This window comes from Polypterus senegalus, chromosome 15 (assembly GCF_016835505.1).
Source record: "Polypterus senegalus isolate Bchr_013 chromosome 15, ASM1683550v1, whole genome shotgun sequence".
In the NCBI taxonomy this organism is placed as follows: Eukaryota; Metazoa; Chordata; class Cladistia; order Polypteriformes; family Polypteridae; genus Polypterus; species Polypterus senegalus.
In genome coordinates, this window is record NC_053168.1 from 99,724,569 (window position 1) to 99,748,749 (window position 24,181).

The 24,181-nt window shown below is 37.1% G+C and overlaps 1 protein-coding gene across 1 annotated transcript in view; it reads right to left on the reverse strand.

Annotated features, from left to right (window-relative positions):
• Positions 1-24,181, reverse strand: part of dpy19l1l (dpy-19-like 1, like (H. sapiens)) — a 79,670-nt gene that overhangs the window by 50,394 nt on the left and 5,095 nt on the right. Inside the window, exons 2-6 of the mRNA XM_039736414.1 lie at positions 16,618-16,642; positions 14,615-14,702; positions 12,456-12,593; positions 11,735-11,855; positions 66-159 (exon numbers count right to left, since the gene is read on the reverse strand). Coding sequence (XP_039592348.1) covers positions 66-159; positions 11,735-11,855; positions 12,456-12,593; positions 14,615-14,702; positions 16,618-16,642 — 466 coding nt within the window. The remainder of the gene's footprint in view (positions 1-65; positions 160-11,734; positions 11,856-12,455; positions 12,594-14,614; positions 14,703-16,617; positions 16,643-24,181) is intronic.

Below are 24,181 nucleotides of genomic sequence, written 5' to 3' on the forward strand. Positions count from 1 at the left end.
AATTATTCTGAGAAGATGAGATGTAATACTCAAGGTTAACTCGCTGCCTACAATAATGGACTTACCTTAAGTAAGCTCCAATGATAAAGAAAAAGCTCAGCATGAGTCCATTAAGTGCAAACACAATTGCAACATAAAAGGAAGCTGGGTCTCCCAAACCTGGCAAAGAAAAACAAAATGTGTTCAGGCCAATATCAAGACATGATCCTGCCAAAAAGGCTACATGTCCTATGATACTATTCATAAATAGAACATTATAAAGTTAAGCTTGATATCTGGGCACCATAGTCAGCAATTCAGAAAATGTATATGATGAAAAAATTATTATAGGCAAATACTACATAAGGTATAGTACTAGATATTGCTTTTGATCTCCCTTTTGGGGTGAGTGGGATCTAGTAGACCTGAACTTACATGAAGACAAGGGATTGCCCCTGAAAGAGAGCAATAGTAATGCTAAAAAAGTAAAAAACCACAGGAGAGAAACCATACGTAGATACATCAATTTGGAATATCTTGATAAAGGAAAAAAAGCTACAAGCATTATTAGAAATCAACAACCATTAGAGGAATAAAGGGAAACTACTATAGTTTGTGACAGAAGAGTAAGAAATGTGAATAAAATCCCTGCAGATATAACAATCTAGTGAAAAAGCCCACAGCCTAAGAAGCAAGGCTCTTGAACAGTGACAAACACGGCAAGGCCAGACTAAAATGTGCTAACTTACTGAGATGAGCCAGCAGAACTCTGGACAAATTTGACAAACATTAACCTCTGCTATAGTGATGGCAAGATGAACATGTGGAGAAGGAAACAAGTTACATACAATTCCAAACGTATTTTACCAATGTATTTGAGAAAGTAACTGTATTAAGAGTTTCAAGTTATGTACAGTGATCCCTCCTTGATCGAATTGGGGGTAGTGGCATGCTCAATGTATAAATATAGGTTTATATGATTATTTTTATATATTTTAAGCCCTAAAACTCTCCCACACTCTTATATGCATTTCTCATAACATTATGCAGCATAAACCTATTATATTCTCTTAGATATTTGGCAAGATTCGTTGAAATTATGTATGTAAATACATGGTTTATATACAGTTGTGCTTGAAAGTTTGTGAACCCTTTAGAAGTTTCTATATTTCCGCATAAATATGACCTAAAACATCACCAGATTTTCACTCAAGTCCTAAAAGTAGATAAAGAGGAACCAGTTAAACAAATGAGACAAAAATATTATACTTGGTCATTTATTTATTGAGGAAAATGATCGAATATTACATATTTGTGAGTGGCAAAAGTATGTGAATCTCTTGGATTAGCAGTTACTTTGAAGGTGAAATTAGAGTCAGGTGTTTTCAATCAATGGAATGACAATCAGGTATGAGTGGGCAAACCTGTGTTATTTCAAGAACAGGGATCTATCAAAGTCTGCTCTTCACAACACATGTTTGTGGAAGTGTATCATGGCACGAAAAAAGGAGATTTCCGAGGACCTCAGAAAAAGAGTTATTGATGCTCATCAGGCTGGAAAAGACTACAAAACCATCTCTAAAGAGTTTGGACTCCACCAATCCACAGTCAGACAGATTGTGTACAAATGGAGGAAATTCAAGACCATTGTTAGCCTCCCCAGAAGTGGTCGACCAACAAAGGTCACTCCAAGAGCAAGGCGTGTAATAGTCGGCGAAGTCACAAACGACCCCAGGGTAACTTCTAAGCAACTGATGGCCTCTCTCACATTGGCTAATGTTCATGTTCACGAGTTCACCATCAGGAGAACACTGAACAACAATGGTGTGCATGGCAGGGTTGCAAGGAGAAAGCCACTGCTCTCCAAAAAAAAAAACAAAAAACATTGCTGCTCATCTGCAGTTTGCTAAAGATCACGTGGACAAACCAGAAGGCTACTGGAAGAATGTTTTGTGAACGGATGAGACCAAAATAGAACTTTTTGGTTTAAATGAAAAGCGTTACGTTTGGAGAAAAGAAAAAACTACATTCCAGCATAAGAACCATCTGTGAAACATGGTGGTGGTAGTATCATGGTTTCGGACTGTTTTGCTGCATCTGGGCCACGATGGCTTGCCTTCATTGACGGAACAATGAATTCTGAATTATTTCAGAGAATTCTAAAGGAAAATGTCAGGACATCTGTCCATGAACTGAATCTCAAGAGAAGGTGGGTCATGCAGCAAAACAATGACCCTAAGCACACAAGTCGTTCTACCAAAGAACGGTTAAAGAAGAATAAAGTTAATGTTTTGGAATGGCCAAGTCAAAGTCCTGACCTTAATCCAGTCGAAATGTTGTGGAAGGACCTGAAGGGAGTAGTTAATGTGTGGAAACCCACCAACATTCCACAGTTGAAGCTGTTCTGTATGGAGGAATGGGCTAAAATTCCTCCAAGCTGGTGTGCAGGAATGATCAAAAGTTTAGTTGCAGTTATTGCTGCAAAGGGGGGTCACACCAGATACTGAAAGCAAAGGTTCACATGCTTTTGCCACTCACAAACATTTTCCTTAATAAATAAATTACCAAGTATAATATTTTTGTCTCATTTGTTTAACTGGTTTCTCTTTATCTGCTTTTAGGACTTGAGTGAAAATCTGATGTTTTTTTAGGTCATATTTATGCAGAAATATAGAAAATTCTAAAGGGTTCACAAACTTTCAAGCACAACTGTACTACGCACAGACATACGTATTGCAAATCATTGAGGAGTTTTATTTAATACGTAATACAGTTTTAAACAGATTGTAGTTGATTAGGTATAAAAAATATAAATATAAAAATCTACAACATGTAAATATAAATAAAATCTAAATGTTATTTTAAAGATATTGAGCGTCTCTGATATCACATATGTTACAGCCATTATGATAGACAGACCACCAGCAATAAATACGTACAATGCAAGAAAAATTGTATAAAATGTGTGTGTACAGTTACACTAAACGCACGTACATGTACTATGTACGCAGAAAATTAGTTATGGGCACTCGCCAACAATGACATGACAACTTGTCCGATAACGATGAGATAAATGTTACTGCACAACAAAGGAGAGCATTACAGCTCTTCTAAAGGAGCCTCTTCGGGCGACTGTGTAGCACTGCCGTCGTCTGGAGCTTCTTCTTCCACTGAAGGCATACTAGGCGGTGTTTTGCGGGTAAGGAACATCGTGATGGGCAGTTGCTGGTGCTGCTTTTTCATTTGTGTAAGGAGGTTTTTATACACTTCCGTGGCATTGTCAAGAGCATTTGTGGGTCCCATTCTTCAACCGATGTCTGGAGATCTTTTGTTATTCATAGAATGGTCGCGAGACTCTCGAGAGTTAGGTCAGCGTCTTCTTCCTGTGCTGGGTCCTCTTGTTCCTTATCTCTGAGCCAATCAGCACCCAGGAACTTAACTGCGTGCTCTGATTGGGTAGCTTCTCAGCCATCCGCCAATAGCGTCCCTTGTATGAAATCAACTGGGCAAACCAACTGAGGAATCATGTACCAGAAGTAAAAAGACCCACTGTCCGCAGAAATCCACGAACCAGCAATAAATCCGCAATATATATTTAGATATGCTTACATATAAAATCCGCGATAGAGTGAAGCCGCGAAAGTCGAAGTGCGATATAGCGAGGGATTACTGTAATTAACATAGACCTCAGCAGTAACAATGGCAGCACACCTTGCAATGCATAGCTATTTCTGTTATCAACGTTTTGATATTGGATTCATAAAAACTATTAATGTTTGTGATGTGAAATCTATTGGAATGACAAATGCAATGCATTTTACTACTAAAATGTTTGTGATACGCAATCTTTTGGAATGACATGGACATAGCAACCAGATAGACACACAAACACTTATCCTTTTATTAACCCTTTAAACTCTGCTCCATTGTTTAGGACCTGCCAGCAGGACTAAACAATGATGCATTTTTTTAAAATTGCATAAAATCATTGATTCCTCATTTCTATAATTAAAGTACAGCATTTTGCCATTAAAATGCCATATTGCATACTCCAATACCACATTGAAATGTTTTTATTTTTTCCCTCAAAGATGGCTGAATTGCTGCATCACAGCGACACTTGACCCCCAAACCCTCAATGGCTTTCTTGAATGTCCTGATTCAAATGTTTACATTTTAATGGAAAGACTACTATCCAATAAATGAAAGGAGTGCTTCAACTTTAAAATGACACCACAATCCACTTTCTGTATGTCCGATTTTTCTTTTAAAGATGTTATAGAATCTTGCAGCTATTAGTGTTGTAATTTGGATGCACAGTATAATTTACAAACAATATAGACTCTGACAGTAAGATCACCAGTTCAAAATGATACAATGTCATTGGTCTTCAATAATACATTTTTATGCTATGGAGACTTTTTTGAAAAGAGTAAAAAATCTTGCTTTTGGCACTGCTTCAGAACAGTAAATTTAGATATGTTACTTGTTTTTATTTCATAATAATGTTTTTTTTGTGACACATTCATGTTCATGTTAATTCAATTACACTTTTAAAGTGCTTGGAAACTTATTCTGACATGCATGGAAATAATAAAATTTAAAGTGCATTTTATTTTGCAACTTCTGCAGTCACATGTGTGCAACATAAAAATATTCTTTTAGTGTAAAATTTCTGAAAGAGAAATGTCTGACTTATTTTGAGGGGTGAAACATGATATTGAGTGAAGCATCAGAAAAAAACTAACAGATGGGTAATAGCAATGAGTACATTCCTTAATAATATCAATAGATGCAAGGGATTTCAAACCCAATATAAAGCTTTAAAGTACTTTGCTGGACTACTTAAAGTCATCTGAAACTGGACTTTGAAGACAATGAGTGATAGTACTTTAAAACGTTAATTTAAATACTGTATGAGGAGAAATCTACAAAAAGGTATCATTCATCCTTTCATCTCAAATATAAATTGCTTGTAAAGCATAACAAGAAATTTTGACCTCACCCTTCCAGTAGTTAATGAAGAACTACATTTGTATCTGAAGGTTTACTGGCAGGGTGGAACAGTGGTGAAGTGGTAGCACTGATGCCTCATAGTGAGGAGAACAGCCAGGGCCCTCCCTGTGTGGAGTTTGCATTTTCTATGCATGTCTATCTCCCTCCGTCTAAAGACATGCTGGTTAGTTGGACTGTTGATGCTATATTGGCACGAGAGAGAGAGAGAATGTGAGAGTGAGAGTGAGAGTGTGTGTGTGTGTGTGTATATGTGTGTTTTCCCTGAGATGGACTAGCACCCTGTCCAGGGACTGTTCCTGCCTTGTGCCCTATGCTTCCAGGGTTAGGCTCCAGCTCTCACATGATCCTGCACTGGATGAAGTAGGTTTACAATATGGACAGACGTTTAACGATGTATGCAAGTAACAAACTGATGTCTTTAACTGCATGTGAATGACACCACAAACAGATTTTAATTAAAAAACATACAGTATGTGCTTACATATTTTCTGAAAAAAATCAGCTTTTTAAAATTTCTCATTATAGAACTCTCCATATATCACCTGGCTGACTGAAAACTTGTATGGGAGAAAATGTTTTAACATATGTTGAACATATGTTTACCACACATAGCTTAGCTGAAAGATGGCAGGGCAGATAAAGGAAGAAGGGAGCAATATCTCCAGCTGCTGAAAGGGCAACAGGAAACACACTGACTTGACCATGCAAATCTTACTAGAAGCTTTAACATTTCAATTTAGGCCAATGGACTGCTTTAACATGAAGTATTTATAAATAAGATTATGGTAGAAATATTAATACAAATCTGAAAGAAAGAAAGAAAGAATGAAAGAAAGAAATAGTTCTCTGGGAGGACACAATTTAAAATGTAAAATTATGGATAAGTCAGTGCTGTGAAGTACTCAAGAGATAAAAACAGTCCAGGATGAAAATTACGCATGTAAGGAAGTCATATTAAATAGTTGCAATTACCTATGAAAGCAAGTTCTAGCATGAATATTCAGAAAACTCCAGCTGAGCAAAATGAGCAAACTGGTGTTTGAAAAATGACGTGTTTTAGGCTTTTACCAAGCTGTTGCGAAGGAAAAAGTGTGAGTAATGTGGGAAAAAGCCAAAGATGTAACAACTGAAAAGAGATAGCATAGTTGCATAACAAGAACGTTTTATCAATAAATAAAATGAGTGCTAAAAGGAGGGGATGTTTTCTCTAATACCAGCCTGAATATAGATGCAGGAATCATGATTAATATCAAAAATAATTTAATACATAAAAAGAAAAAAGATCTGAACTGCAAATTAAATGAAATAAAGCTTAAGTTAACAAATCAGAACCATCATTGCTGTCTGCTTCAATTGTAGAAATTTCAAAAAAAAAAAAAAGAAAAACATGGATAAGATGCTAAATGATGCGATGCAGGAGAATGAAGGAGAAGGGAACTTGAAGCTAAAATTATTGAGAGAAAGTCTGAAAATGCATACAAAGAAACAAAATGGAAAAAACACAAATACAACTTTTAGCATTAAAAATGAGAAAAAAGGAAATACTCCAGGAATCGATGGATAGAAAGGTCAAATGGTATTACATAAGGATAATATCACCATACCAAGCAGACACTAAACTGAAAAAAGAAGTAATGAGATACATTCATTCCTTTGAGTCAATAAGAGTGAATATTATTTATAGCACAGAGGTCAGAAATGTCATATTCTGAAACTGAAATAAAAACATTTGGATTTTAGGGATATTTACAAAAATTCAGATTAAATTTAATCTAAACAAATCTAAATGAAAACATTAAGAGATGACTTTAGAAAAAAAAGGAAGCTCAGCTATAAAATAAAAATAGAGCTTGATACTATGTTTTTGCCAGTTCTAGAAGGCAGGCAGAACAAAGCCACAGACATGACAGCAGCTCATTGTGGACAACTTTAATCAGTAAATGTAGCTGAAATCAATGGTGGTCAACGGGTGGTTTAATTAGTCGAAGTTTGAATATTCAAATTAAAAGTAAGCATTTACTCAAATATATTTGAACTTAGATTAAAGATTCTGGGCATTACAAGTACAATTGTTTTTATTTTTCATTTGTTATTGTTAACAGTTGCAGAATACACACCAACAGCAAAAAAAAAAAAAAAATCCTATTGGAATTTGGGCAATTGTTAGTTAAATATAAGAGCAATCAAAATCCTGAGCAGGTGCACCCTGTAACAGGGAAGCATCAACACTGCCCTCTTGTCTTTAGTCTACAACTGACCTGTCATGACTTCTCACAAGAGGGAGACATAAATTAGTCATAAAAAGGAACTTAAATCCTTAAAAGTCACATGCACTATGCTTCATTATAATTAATATGTTAACTTTTTCATTCTAATTGTTGTTCATTTGCAAAGCAAGAAGTGCTTGTGACAATGCTTACAGTGTTCAGTAAGCATCCTGCACTACAAACATATTGCGACATATCTGGCTGCTGCATGGACAGCTGTGAGAAATGGGATTTAGGGGTAGGGTAAAGTCCAGAGGAAAGCACTTTTTGTGAAGGCACAGTGCACCTTCATAGAATGAGTTGAGTGACAGAAGTGAGAGATAGTGCTTTTGCATAAAACAGGCAGAGAGTTTAAAGATCAAAATGAATATAGATTAGATTAGATAAATATAGATTAGTTAGTAAGAGAGTGAAAGGGTGAGAGTAGTGAGAGCATTAAAAGAGCAGGCAAAAGATAGGCAGGTCAATGGCAGACTTGTTTCATTATTTTGGAGGTGTTCAAGAAGCAAGCAAAAGGGTACTGCTTATATTGCATCACTCAGAATCAACAGCCAGTTGGCACCTGTGGCCTCTCGTGGAAAAGCAAGATTTGCAATTTGCAAAAACCTCAAGTAAACTTTTTTCACGAAGTCATTATGGGGTGTTTTGTGTAGAATTCTGAGGAAAAAAATGAATTTAATCCATTTTGGAATAAGGCTGTAACATAACAAAATGTGGAAAAAGTGATGCGTTGTGAATACTTTCCGGACGCACTGTATCTATCCCCTTAACTGTTTTTTTATATATCTATTATACAGTGCCGATGGGGTGCCAAACAGGCAATTAGAATGATTTTCAGAATATATAAAGTCATTACTGAATATATAATGTCAGCGTTGGAATATATAAAATCATTCCTGAATATATAAAGTCAGTGTCGGAATATATAAAGTCAAAACTTGAATATATACAGTCAGCATCAGAATATATAAAGTCATTACCGAATATATAAAGTCAGTGTCGGAATATATAACCTCATTCCTGAATATATAAATTTAAAGTCAGATTATATTGCTAGAAACAACTCAATGAGTTCCTAATACAACATAATGAACTAAGTTAACAAAAACATCTTCAGAAAAACATAAAAAAAAGCCACTGTTTAGTTAATTCATTCAAAATGATGTATGTGCCTGGCATTTTGAACACTACAGTATATTTATTGTTTCTGCATGGGCGCATTTTTGGACAAACCTCACAAGCCCGATCGACTCTGAGTGGCTTCTGTCGAGGTTTACCTGATTTTATATAAAGAGACAGACAGAGTAGTCAATAGATATAAAAACAGGGAAGGCACATGTACTGAAAGAAAAAAAAGATCAACATGTGAGTTGATCCTGCTGCACTGAATAAGCTCACGCCCTCTAACACTCCCACCCCCGGACCCCGCGATCCGACTCTAAGTAACAGCGCAAGTACAGACGCAAACCAAATGTAATCAAGAGTCCCTGTGAAAAAGTGTCCGTTTTAACAATGTGTTTACAAAGATTACTGTAGAAACGGAACACACATGAAATGCGTGTGTTCCAAAAAATGGTCTATTATTTCCACTCTAAAATTCCACTTCACTCCCAGATAATCAATCAAGGCATGAGCTGGGAGAAGTTCGTGCACGTTCTAAGTCAGTGGGGGGATAAAATTGCTGGCTGCTTGCAGGTTGTCTTTATCCGCACAGTTACAGGACAAAGGGCGCTGGTGGAGAGGTGGGATGGGATTTAAGGTGGGCTGGATCTACGAGTTTTTTCGTAGGCTCTAGTAATTCTAGTGTTAAAAAATAAGTGTTATGGAATGCAAGATATACAGTGATCCCTCGCTATATCACGCTTCGACTTTCACGGCTTCACTCCATTGCGGATTTTAAATGTAAGCATATCTAAATATATGTCACGGATTTTTCGCTGGTTCGCGGATTTCTGCGGACAATGGGTCTTTTAATTTATGGTACATGCTTCCTCAGTTGGTTTGTCCAGTGGATTTCATACAAGGGACGCTATTGGCAGATGGCTGAGAAGCTACCCAATCAGAGCACGTGTTGCGTATTAAATAAAACTCCCCAATGATATACGATATGCTTCCCGCGCGGTGCTTCGCACACTTCAAAGCTCTAACAGCCCGTATTGATTTTTGATTTTTGCTTTTCTCTGTCTCTCTCACTCTCTCTGACATTCTCTACTCCTGACAGAGGGGGTGTGAGCTGAGGGGCTGTTTGCTTAGAAGATACGGACACTCATGTAAAAAATGCTGAAAGACTACCTTCACATTGATCCCTTCATTGCAGCCGCTTTATCGCGGGTGCTTCGTATACTTAAAAGCGCAACAGCCCTATTGATTTTTGATTGTTTACATTTCTCTCTCTCTGACATTCTCTGCTCCTGATGCGCTCCTTTGAAGAGGAAGGTATGTTTGCTTTCTTTTAATTGTGAGAAAGAACTGTCATCTCTGTCCTGTCATGGATTACAGTTTAAACTTTTGACTAAAGGGTGTTATTTCATGTCTAGAAGGCTCTAATAATGTTAAAAAAACGTATTCAGAAGGTCGTAAACAGGTTTTCTATGCTCTAACTGCGAAAATATTAGATTTACAAATAAAGAATCCTACTTCGTGGAAATTCATTTATCTGTCTGGAGCGGATTAACCGCGGTAAACGTGGGTTTACTGTATAACTGTGCAGAGAATATTTATAAACAGTGTGGGAGAGTTTCTAAGGGCTTAAAATATATAAAAATAACCATACAAACATATGGTTTCTACTTCGCGGAGTTTCACCTATCGCGTGGGGTTCTGGAACGCAACCCCCGTGATCAAGGAGGGAATACTGTATACAAAACAAATAAAAGAGAAATCAAGAGTATTTTTCAGATGACATCTATCCATCCATCCATCCATTTTCCAACCCGCTGAATCCGAACACAGGGTCACGGGGGTCTGCTGGAGCCAATCCCAGCCAACACAGGGCACAAGGCAGGAACCAATCCTGGGCAGGGTGCCAACCCACCGCAGGACACACACAAACACACCCACACACCAAGCACACACTAGGGCCAATTTAGAATCGCCAATCCACCTAACCTGCATGTCTTTGGACTATGGGAGGAAACCAGATTGCCCAGAGGAAACCCATGCAGACACGGGGAGAACACGCAAACTCCACGCAGGGAGGACCCGGGAAGCGAACCCAGGTCTCCTAACTGCGAGGCAGCAGCACTACCACTGCACCACCGTGCCGCAGATGACATCTACTATATAACAAAATGCTAAGGCCTATGTGTGTGTCCGGCCGCTCAGAATAATTTTATGGGTCAGTTTGGTTTTGGTGATGTGATCAAAAAAGGAAGTGCAAGTGTGAGACAAACAAGCAATAGTAAAGACATAGGTGAAACAAGGAGAATCACCTTCAAACATTGGAAGTACCAAAGCGGACAAGGGGCAAGCAAGGTGCCTTGAAATGACAGAGACAGAGGGACATCCTTTATGGGAATGCACTTGACAGAGACAGTACCTGTCAAGACAGGTTCAGACACACAAGGGCACAGAGGAAAGGATCAGAAGGTACACATTGGGCAAGAGATACTTTTAAGTTTGTTCTACTGTCCATCTTTGATAGGGAACATGGCTAGTTATGGTATAAATGATTATTAAGAATATCTAAGATGACAACATACTAAAAAAGATGAAAGAATACAACAACAGAAGACACTTTATAAAAGTTCCCTGTTATCAATGATATTTTCTTAAAGATACTTTAAACATGGATTTCAAAATACAATGAAATTGTTTCCTTAGTATCTATGATATTACGTCTGAAAATTACAAGTTAAATTCTTGCTTAAGCACACAAATTCAATGGGACCCCGAATGAGTCATTTAATTAGTCTTGGTAACAGTTGCAGAAAGATGTATACACCACTAGCACATGCAAAGCACAATCATATGGTGCACCCTAAGAAAAGGAAGTGTTCTAATTATACTGTATGATGTTAGGAAGAGGGTCTCAAGCTTAATCTGTTAAGAACAGAAGTTAACCTGTGTATTATTCTTCTGATATCAGACACCATCCACAATAAAAGAACTGTAGATGCAAGTGTAACTTAAGTAGGAATTAAAATGAGATGCATGTCATTAAATCTTATAACTGTAACTCTGACGTGGAAAACACATTTTTACAATCTCTCTAAAAATGTAATAGGAGCTTCTGAATCCCAAGATCTCTCTAAACTAATTACCGTATCTATAACATGAGATAGATTAATATGCGATAAATGCTAACAGATTCCTCTTCAATGATTTCTTGGTAAAGAAAGTCTGCAGTTTTATTAATGATCATATTTGTCAGATCAAAAGTGCCTAGTGGTTTTAGTTTACTCTGGTTATTAATTTTGTATTAAATCCTTACAACTCTTTGCAGAAATTACTACAACACAAAGCATTCTTGCCTTCACAGCTGTTCACAGGATGTAGTCCTTCCCCTCTATTGACAGTCCAGCAAGTTTTAGTCGCATAGCCAAAGTGACCCATTGTTCCTGTGTAAAGCCTGTACCAGCTGGCAAGGAGAACCTGATGGAGAAAAACAAAAACTCTGCGTAAGGGATATTTACCCCATGACTCCAAGTTAAGAGACAGAAATCCAAGAAATGACCAAAGAGCTCATACTGCTACTGAATAACAGAATGTTTAAAGGAATGCAAAAAGTAATGAGATTATTGCTGTCACTGCCTGTATAAATATACAGTGGCAAAAGAGAACTAGTCTTTAAATTTAAGTAGCCAGATTCAAGTTAATACTCTTTAAATTACTTTAACAAAAGAATTACTTCAAAGCGGCAAAACAGATTTAATTCCACTGTGTCTTATCCTGCATTCTATTATGTCTACATCCCTGCATGCAGGGCTGTATTCAGACAAATGTTAAAGCACAGGTCAAACAGGATAGAATAAGGCAAGTGAAAATAATGCATACCACTTCAGTACTCTGGAAGATCCTGTAGCTTAAGAATACAAATAGTAAGCAAGACTTCAGAATATACTTAATCAAGTAAAATGAAAATCCATGAATGCTGCAGCAGTAGGGTTAAGCATAGTTGTTGGGTGCCATACCACTGATCCATTAGCTTCCAACAAAAACATATGAATAATAAAAGAAAATAAAGTAGTTTACCTCTGGGTACAAATTAAACCTCTTCAATGTGTTGATAATAAGAGGATACTCTGTTCGATTGTCATTCATTACCATGACTACTCCACTTAAAAAAGAAGGTGCCTCAACAATAGTCTTAAAATAGGAATAATAAAGGCCCTAAAAAAAAACAAAACAAAAAAAAAACAACATTAAACCATTATGTTTGGTAATGATTTTAGTTTCTTGTAAACATTTTATTTATAGAATTTTATAATTCTAATGAAAGTCTTAATTCATAAACCCACCTGGACACTTGCACTATACAAAAATAAACTTTTCATATTATATTAAGAGACATGAAACATGGGTGCAGATAGAAGTGATTGATATAAAACCATAACTCTAATCAATATTATCTATTATTAATGTCCATAATGTCTTATTCATTTTCTTATTTGGTAAAATTGTATTGGCTTTACAAATTAAATTACAATTAATAAGTTACAAATCAGTCAGGCATACTGTACAATGCAACATACTATTCAATTTCATCTGTTTTCTAATCCACTAATCCAGGGTCAAAGGGAGCTGGTACATTCAGTGGGCAGGTTCTTGCAAATTTGAAAACCAAAAAATAAAAATACAAACTTCTGTTTAAATGCTGACACACTTAAAATGTTTTTAAAGAGATGTTTCTAGTAAAATTAAACAATAAAAAGCCAAAATTAACTTTAACTTACTTAATTTCCCATTTTAAACCATTACCTTAGAAAACAGTAGAAATACAGCCATACTTGTGAGTAACAATATATGATGGCAACAGTCAGGAGGGCTCATGAACTCTTTTAATTTATTAGATTTGAAAGGAAAGCCCAAACAACTCACCCTGTGCTCACCAGCTTCTACAATTGCAAAGTGGAGTCCATACCCTGCACATTCCTTTACTATAGGTAGTGACACCCTTCCATTAATCTAGAGCTCTGTGACAGCCAATACATTTTTCTATGCTGTGCTGTGCTAGTAACATCACATCAAGAGAGTCCAATCAAATCAACAAGCTAATTAAAACAACACAGTCAGTTATGGGACACACTCTTGACTCCATGATGGCCATACCAAAGAAGGGAATTAAAGCAAAACCAAGCGCCATAATGAACAATGCAGCACGTTACTGAGGACTTTCAGCCAACAAATTATTTAGCAAGTGTGTTAAAAAATGCTACTGGGGGTCCTTTATACCAACAGCAACATGCCTGTATAATGCCATACTGTGACTGTGACGGCCAAGTAAAACATTTTTCTTTTGGGGCGACCCCTAACGGGAACAGCCAAAAGAAAAGGAAGAAGTCATTCTGCTGTGTGTCCAGACCACTGTGTATGTGTATTTTTTTCTTTAATAAGCTACTATAAAAAAACACATTTCCCACTGGAGACAAAAAATTGGCATTCATTCTCAATGGCTACATATTCTAATACACTGGACATATTACAAATGATAAAGCACATTGTCAGTGGACATTTTGGATCTTTCTGCATCTAACAGACTCACCATGTGATCCAGGCAATGTTGATCACGACAGGTGTCAATGTTGCCCAGATTGCCTGTGCCATACTACTTAGTCATTCTAGCCTTTTCTGCAGGGGCAATATTAAATGACTATCATGCCACTTAACATCCCAGACAAGGAAAAATAGAGTACATCCACAAATGTCTTTTGAAACAGGTTTCTACAGAGATAGAAATGTCCAGGTGTTAAAAGCCACCTGTGGAGTAAATTACAAAGATATCCACCACAACAAGTCCATGCATCCTAAAAGCCAGCTAATGGTATCTGTCAAAATTTTCTAAACAGGACACCATAATAATTAATTTTCACAGAAAATGATACAATACTGGCAGATGAGGGATGTCCAAATAAAGCAATTTAGATTACTATTATAATGAACCAAACACCAGATAGATATTGTATTGCTGTTAAGTAGACGATGTTGACAGCTGTGGAAAAAGTTCTTATGAATGAATTATCAGATGTGCATTTGTGGTTTTTCTTTTCCATTAATCAAGTTTACAAAAACACAAATCCACCACTTTCTGTGCAGGTCTGTACTTTAAGACTAAGAATACTGTACTTGCAGTAGGGATTGTAGAAAAAAGTAACAAGTGAGATTAGCTTCCCGTTTGGCTTTTTAGTACTTGCCATTTCTGTGCGAAAGCCCATCTCCTTTTCCAAAGTAGAAAGATGAGAAAAATGCCGGTCATTTTCGAAAAGACTGGAAATATGATACCTTGAAGATAATAAGTGACATAAGAAAAACCTTAATCATAAGACACACTGAAGACACATTATACTGATCTATGGTCACAATCAGCAAAGAATATCTCTGCATTTCATCTTAGCAGCCCTAAATAGAGACTGTAGGGCAGGCATTTTTGGAATTAATGGAGTTAGAGAAGAACTATGTCACAGTGCATCAGCAAAAAGAAGAAAAGGTAAAAGTTTACTAACATTTGGAAAAATAAAAAAGAAGGTCAGAGACCTTTCATTAGGTGTGATGAAGGCTATACCCTCAAAATAGTGTGTCTCTAACTTTCTTTGTGACCATTATCAGAATTGCTTATCAGAATTAAGCAATATTTTGAATTATAGTTCACCCTTCCACTCCTCACAAAATATTGTATTTGAAAGGCTTGCACAACATATGTCTTAGTAATACAGCTTCTAAATAGAACAACTAGTTTAAATAGGACAACTAGCTTGTTTAAAAATCAGAAAATAAACTTCTAAATATACAGATGCAACCCTGGAACCCAGTGACAAGCTATAATTGTAGCATCATAATGCCAAATGTGCCTAATAAAAAATAAAAACTGATCTGGACTGAATCTGAAGTTACTCAAAATTTTAGTGCTGAAATAATGCCTCAGTCCAGGAATTTGTTCTGTGGTGTTGTGACTAAGTGCACAATGCCAGGCACAAACTGGAGAACTTCAGGTAACAAATAAGCTATCATCATGTTGAGCAATGCAAAAATATTCAACCCGCTCTACAAATAGAACAGCTGCAAATGGTATGCTTACTTGTGTGCAGTGTCAGACTGACTCCTCCCTGACTTCTGCTCTACATAACATGTTTTTCTTGAATAATTCTTATCAGTTAATGTGGTTCTGCAAGTCATCAATAGATGGCTAATTTTAAATAAATAATCACGCCCCAAAAAGGTGCAGGCTCCAATTATGTGTGGGCAGGTGAGTGTGTTTCGCTCCATGGTTAATTGGGAAACATACATGTGTGGAGGCAGGCAAATCAGTCAGGTACCTTTATGATACCATGGAGGGAGTGGATCCGTGCACTTATACCCAATTAGGGAGCAGAGAATAAAGAAGCCTGCACAGTACAGAAGGGGGAGAAATAGAGAGACAGAGAAAAGATCCGTAAGAAAAAGAAAGAGTGAAGGTTGAAAGATGGGAGAGAGAAAAGGAACAGGAGCGTGAGGGAGCCAATGTGATGGAAAGGAAGCAGGCAGACTGGAATGGAACCCCAGGGAAAGAAGTGTGTGGCCACAGCTCAAGAGTGGGCTAAAGGGAGCAGAAGCAACCACAATACACCAGAGGACTCCCCATTTAATTCTGAGAAGGCAGTGGGAGTCGAAGGGGTGGAGGCTCGGCAATGCCCTGTGGATTGCCATAGGATGGGTGGCAAGGACACAAACAGGTCTGAAGAGTGTCTACGCCTGTGGGTTGACTTACATCTCTCCGGCTTCTCCTATTCAGATCTTACAGCCCAGAGAGATACAAGTTTTAAAGGGGAGCATTGGGAACTGTGCTTTCAAAGAGAAGACTGCTGCGTAATTTTAATTGTTTTAATGGATTTATTTATGACTTGCTTTTAACCTCCACATTCACAGACTTTTAATGGATTATTTATTTATCAGAGATTGATTGCACTGCATTTTTGGACACTTGATTTTTTAATAAAAGCACTGAACTACATTCACACCTACCCCGTGCTTTGTGTGAGCATCCTTACTTACTGGGCTCATCATATGGGTACGTTATTGGTGGTAGAGGCTTCCAGAAAACCCCGTTAGCGTGGAGACGACAGAAACAGTCACATTGCAAACCATCATAATTTCTCTGTGCTGTTCTTGTCCAGATGAATTGGAGACAAAAACTAATAAAACAAAAGTAAACAGCACTCACCAGTGTAAAACCCCAGCAACTGCAGCTGAAAGAAAACAGGACAAAGATTATTAGGGAGATCCACTATTGTGTGCATACTTAAATCAGCAATTAGACTTAGGGAAAGCATACTGTATTAGCAAAGTAAAAAAATGTCACTGTTAAGTTGAACAAAACTGAAATCTATTGATTGCAAGAAATAATATTTATTTTGTGTTATATTTAAATAGAATTCTTCACAGAGAGCTGTGACACAATGATTAGGACTCTTATTTCTTCCCTATCCCAGGTATTTAAATGTTACTGTGTAGTGTTCATACATTCTGTGCCCAAAAAGTGTGCTTGATTGGTCAAGAGACCATTAAAAATTGACAAAGTGTGGGTATTTATGCGATTCTGCCCTGCAGTGGACTCCCACATCATCCAAGGTTGGTTGCCATCTTGTATCTGACACTACTTGGATATTCGATGGCTTCCCGTGACCTTAAAGGTGAAGGGAGTATTTGAAAGTTGGATGGATCTATTCTTCATAGTAGATGAGCTTGAACTTCTGCAAAAATTGTGAATGGGGCACACAGAGTATCGCTGCATTGTGAAAGTCATCCTTCTGTTGTTTTACACTCTTTAGAATAACCTTTGTGATTTGTTTTGTGATTTGTACTCAACAAAATGTTCTATGTAACTATGGACGTTTACTATAATATATTGTTTTCTCAATAATTACCAATTGTACGTAGCATAATATCTAATTAGTCCTTGGCAAGCTATTCACAATTTTTTCTAACAATTATGCTTCACAAAACATTTCATGCACACGTCTAGTTCAAAAGGTCACAGCATTCTTTCAAACATCCTCACTGAACTTATCTTCATGCTCAATACATAAACTACCATCCTGTTACTCTACTTAATTGATTCTGTACACCATCTGGATCCTGAAAAACCAAGTCCTCTAAGAAACCCAAGTCCTACAAGGTGCGTTTTACAATATATGGACAATTCTCAAATCTGGTCAGGTCTGCATATAATTATTGCAGTGATTCTTGAATATTTACCAATCCATCTTGTTCAGAATCATCTGCATACTTAGTTATAATTTTTGCAAGAGTAGTCCCAGCACAGATTCTTGAGGACCCCACTTTTAACATCACCTTTCTTGAAAAAAGTTTTTCCGTCAGGTTACACTTTCTGTGTTAAAGAACATTTTGCAACCATCTGCATTCTATGCCTTAAGAAAATTTACATAAAATATATCAGGTGCGTTGTTTGCAAAGGAAAGTTGTTATATAAATAAAATGTAATATTATTATTTACTTATAAAATCGTAGCATACAAGTAAAACACCATCTCTCCTGATTTAAGCTAAAACGATTGTTTGTGAATCCACCCATACTTGGTGGTGTCTTGCTTCCCTTTTCTTCCTAAACTGAAAGATATCAAGCTTTTTACAGGCCTATTTCTCAGGTTATTCTTTTATTTAAATTATGGCTAAAGGTAAACACCTCATAATGTGTTCCGAACATAAGACTGTCGAGAAACATAACTGATCCCTCAAGTGTTTAATACTTCTAAAATAAATGTAAACATTGCTGTGCCTTGTGTGTGTGTGTGTGTGATATATTATTATTATTATTATTATTCACTATAACATTATTTTACATAATTAGCAAATATACAATACTGTGCCCAAAACACTTATTGCATGAAATTGCCAAGTGAGGTTTTGGCTTCCAGCAGATTTGCAATTAAAACGTTGGTCTTGTCCGTTGCGAGAGATGGACGTCTGAGGCAGAGCTCCGTTATCAGCGGTGTTATTTTTTCTATTATTTCTTATTATCCCGAGGTAACCTGTATTTATCCAACCCAAGGGTTCTATTACAGTATATGCAAGCATAAATAAACAACGTTGGCAAGAAAGGGGCTCAGAAAGAAACGGAAAAAAAAATTAAAGCTACATCCAAGACTAGACAGGCAAGTCCAAGTTCAAGTTCAAGGTACGGCCTGTCAGACACTGACCTGGAACAGACAGGCGCAAGCCCAGACTCTTTGGGACCATGGTCCATTGCATCATCTCCAGTTGAGAGCGAAAATGAGAGTGAATGTGCCAGTGATGCAGGCCATGATAGCTCGGCGATTGGAGAAGATCATTTGAATCTGGAAAAGGCCTTGCAGTCCGCGCTTTCACCTACTCCTCGCGAGCCGGGAACATCGGCTGTAATAGAGCCCGCCGCTTCGCCTATGGTACTTGAAAGCAAAAATGATCTATCTGAACTGAAGGTGATGATCGCGGAGCTCAAGCAAGAGATAAAGATTGATAAAAAGAAAGAAATAAATAGTTTGCTCAAGACAAGCAAGAAGACATGTGAGAAGCTGTGGCAGGATAATAAAGACTCGCAGAAACACGTATATAATTGCTTTGAGGCGGCCTGTAAACGTATGCTGGAAAAAATTGAGGAACACATTCCGGTAAATGGGTCTAAACTGAGCACACTTGCCGATCAGTGGGAGGATGTTAAGCAGACATTCACAAATTGAATTGAAACAGCCAAAAATCTAGCATCGACCGTTGATGGAAAAGCAACAGCTGCCAATTCCGAATGCAAAAAAACTCGGAGACAGACTTGCTGTTCTGGAAGATGGATACAGAAGGAATAATATTAGAATTGAAGGTCTACCTGAGAAACGCGAAAGTCCAAACCCAGTGAAATTCGTAGCTGAACTATTCTCCAAAACAGTATTTTTCAGAATTTTACCGGTTTCACGGTTTTCTATGGTATTTTTTGTCCATGCATGAGTTAACCACATTTTCCACTGCAATTACTGCAGTAGACTGGCTAAGAATAACCTATTCCACTGTCATGAGAATTGGACATAGTACAAAAAAACATTTTAATGTGCACACAAGTATTAATACAGGTTTGCATGGCCCCATAAAGTGATAGTTTTCAAACAGGGGGGCACTAATGAGGCACTAATGAAGAGAAGGAATCACATTGCATGACAGTTGCAGTCAAAATATAGAACCTTTTTATTGAACACATTTTGCAAACAACTTAAACTAAAATTTTGACAACATATTGTCAACCATCCAAAGAGGCATTTAGACTTAGTAAAATATCCAGAGGTGCTTGTCAAAAGTTGTATTGCACTGAACACGTCTTAGAAAAGGAATAAATACTAATGTTAACAATCTCTGTCCACTGACACGTTAAAAGTGACTATTTAAACAACTTTACCATCATGGGTCAGAACTATCGACGGTGTTGGATCAACATTTTTCCCATGTGGGAAGAGGGAGTCTGTAGGGGACCGGCATCGTCACACTATTACACAGTAACCAGGTACATTACACAGTATTGAAAAAAAAATAAAACAAGTACAACTTGGCTTGCAGTATTAACCAGTAGTATAGAAACAGTATTCACACATTTCAACATAATGGTCCACATCCGAACTTTTAAAACTAAAGTATCTTCAGACAACCGGCACGGCACCTTTTTTCGTCAAAAGTTCTTCTGTTTCATCATGTTCAACTTTATCATCTGCTACAGATTCTGTTTAAGAATGTTCTCTGTCCATATTCATTGCTCAATACCTCCACTACCTTATGTCCTCTGTTGCATTCCTGTTTAGCTGTGCAGAAGTGAAAAAGGTCCTCCCTTAAACAGTTTCGTGCTGCGCCATGTTCCGAACGTTGTTTAGGCTATTTAAACTGGTGTTCCGGTATAAGAAAAATCCATATCATAACAAAAATAAAAAACGTTTTTGGTATGAACCGGTATACCGTCCAGCACTACACTAGGGTTTACTACGCTTATCCAGGGCCACTATTTAACACCATTCTCTGGGTTTACTATCTTAACATTTCAAGAATGTTGAAGATTTTCTTTTTTTTGTTATGCTTACAGTATTTAGACTGTATTGGCAATAGATATCTCAATTTTAATGCACATACACCACTGCTGGGGGCTTGTTTTGTTTTTGACGTGCTCTGTCTCTAGGTGTGTCAGAGGACTGGGACTTTGTGAAGTGGGGTTCAGCCTCACGTGGGGAGGCCAAGTGGGGGAGGGACTAGGGAGGGGGAGAAAGAGAGCAAGCCACCTCTTATCTATCCTTTCAATCCTTATAATTACCAACGTAACAATAGACTGCATGGCAATAACCCCAGGAAAATTTGAAATTAAAGGTCAAAGCTGTCTCACTTTTGGTTAAGACTACAAAATGACATCAAAAATTCAGAACCAATGTCTCCAAGACGGGACAGTTAACTTTGTGAGCTGGAATGTTAAAGGCCTGAATCACAAATTAAAAAGAAAGAAAGTATTCTCTCACCTAACAAGTCTAAACGCTAAAATAGTATTTTTACAGGAGACCAACTTATTAAGCAAGGATCAGTTCCGGCTGCAAAAAGACTGGACTGGCCAAATGTTCCATTCCAGCTTTACAAAGAAAACTAGAGGTGTGGGAATTCTTATACATAGCACAGTCTCATTTTAGTAGCAGATGTTGTACCTGATTCTGAAGGAAAATACATGATTGTTATGTGTAATTTATTTAATTGTAAAGTGATTTTGATAAATGTTTATGCACCCAATGTGGATGATAGGGAATTCATCCAAAATGTATTTGCATCCATTCCCAATGTGAACACTCATAAAATTATAATGGCTGGGGATTTTATTTGTGTTTTAAATCCAGACCTAGATAGGTCTCCTGTCACAGGGGCAATGACATCTAACACCGCAAAGACAATTACACAATTTGTAACTGACCACTTATCAGACCCCTGAAGATTTCTAAACCCAAATTCAAGAACATATTCCTTCTACTCACCAGTGCATCATTGCTACTCCAAAAATTGATTTTTTTTTGTGGATAACCATTTCTTGCCTACGATTAAATCCTGCAAGTACGACACTATTGTTATTTTCGACTATGCCCCTCTGATCTTGGAGATAAAATCATTATGCCCCACATACTCATCTCGCAGATGGCGTCTTAACCCACTTTTATTAGCAGATGAGAACTTTACAGAACTTATATCAAAACAAATCAGTTTTTTTCTAGAGACAAATATGTCCTCAGATGTCCCTGCAGGAATACTCTGGGAAACCCTGAAGGTCTTCTTAAGAGGACAGATTATTTCATCACTTTCCCACAGAAATAAATTTGGAAACAAAGCAGGTATCAAAGCTAACCAACGAAATTACTAGAATAGATCAAGAACATGCCAGGTGTCCAAGTGAGGCTCTTTATAGGAAAAGGCAGGCTCTAAATTCAGAACTCAACCTCTTGACAACTAAAGAAACTAAACAACTCATTTTTAAATCAAGACACCATTACTATGAAAATGGAGAGAAAGCTAATAAGCTTTTAGCTCAACAAATCCACAAGCAAGAAGTTCACAATGCAATCCCAGCAATTACCAACACAAACGGAGACATAATCATTGACCATAAAAATATAATGCACACATTTAAAGACTACTATAAAACCTTATATTATACTAGTTTAAAGAAGACAAGACACAATCTAATGCATTTCTGGATGCATTAGAGATACCACAAATAGATACTCTTAGTGCAAAGGAATTGGATAAAACGTTGGCACTCGGAGTTATTAGATGCTATAAAGTCATTTCAGAGTGGAAAGCAGCAGGCCCAGATGGCTACCCTGCTCCACTCAGCTAGCTCCCCTCCTATTAGCAACATTCAGAGAAGCTACAGACAATAAAATTCTACGTCAAACTTTTCGTCAAGCATTAATCACCGTCTTTCGTAAACAAAATAAGGATGTATTACAATGTACATCATACAGACCAATTTCTCTTCTGAATAATTATGTTAAGATAGTCTCCAAAGTCCTAGCTAGAAGGCTGGAGAAAGTGCTGCCTTCAGTAATATAACAAGATCAAACGGCATTTATTAAAGGCCGACATTTAGCATCCAATCTTCAACGCCTCACCAACAAAGTCAAACATCCCATAGATTTTATTATCGTTGGATGAAGAAAAAGCATTTGACATGATTGAACGGAACTACCTTTTCACTACATTAGAGAAATTTGATCCATCCACAAATGTTCTGGCTAAACCCAAACTACTGTATACTAATCCAAAAGCTTCAGTTTGTATTAACAACATTAATTCATACTACTTTAAACTAGATTGTGGTACCAGACAAGGATGCCCTTTGTCACCACTATGTTTTACAATCGCCATTGAGCCACTGGCAGTTCACTGTTGAAATGTTTATGAGATGAAGGGGATTATCAGAGAAGGACTTGAGCAGAAAATTTCTATATATGCAGATGATATGGTACTGTATATATCAGACCCACAAAATACTGTGCCTGCAGTCCTAACAGCACTAACAGAATTTCAAAAGATTTCTGGTTTCAGAATTAATTTGACTAAAAGTGTGCTCTTTCCAGTGAATTCTCAAGCACACAATATTAGATTGGACACCTTCCCTTTTATCATTGCAGATCAGTTTCAATATATAGGGGTAAACAGCACAAGTAAACATAAAGCTCTTTATCAACAAAATTTTGCTGTCTGTGTGGAAAGTCAACCCTTCATCTCACTTTATCTGGAAGAATTAACATTATTAAGATGAATATCTTCCCTAAACATCTCTTTTTATTTTAAAATGTCTGTGTGTGTCTTCTGGTGAAGTGCGCATGTTCAGTCTCTCTCTGTGCATTCCCTGTGCAGAGAGAGAGAGAGAAAGAGAGAGAGACAAACACAGGTGCGTGCGCGAGACAGACACACACACAGGCGTGCGAGAGAGAGACACACACACAGGTGCGAGAGAGAGAGACACACACGCGCTTGCAAGACACACACACACACACAGGCGCACGCGTACATTGTTGCAATGCTACTTTTCTTGGTAGTTTATTAAATTACGGATTTTTCAAATGTTCACTTTTTTCCCTGTACTTAAAACAAAAAAAGTGTTTTTAGCAAGCGGTTCGTAGCGCTATAGCGCAAACTCTTGCAGTGTTAATTTTCTCTGTTGTTCAAGGTTTTTTCAGTGTTATTCAATGTTTTTACATTTAGTTTACTATTACGCTGTGCATTAAATGTTATAATTAACTATATTTGTGCTTAAAAACTTTAAAAAATATATATTTACATACAGTTTGTACAGTCTGGAATGGATTCATTTTATTAACACACAATCCTATGGGGGAAAATTACTTCGGTTCACGACCAAATCGGGTTTCGACCAGAGTTTTGGAACGAATTATGGTCGTGAACCGAGGTTCCACTGTATTACTGTCAGAGAAAATTACAGGCATTTTATGGAAATACAAACTAGTATTACTGCGAGAGAAAATTAAAGGCACACAATACAGTGACGCATATTAGAGCCACATACAAGGTACTTTGCCATTTAATATAGACTGTTCCTACTAATTTTTATGCACTACTGTTCTAGCGCCCATTATTTTAACAGGCTTAATGTCTAGTTTCAAAATATTCCAATATACATCAATAAATCGTTCTTTAAGAAATTAGATTCAACCATAACCACATTTATTTGGAATCTCAAAATATCCACGTATCAAAAGAGCGACC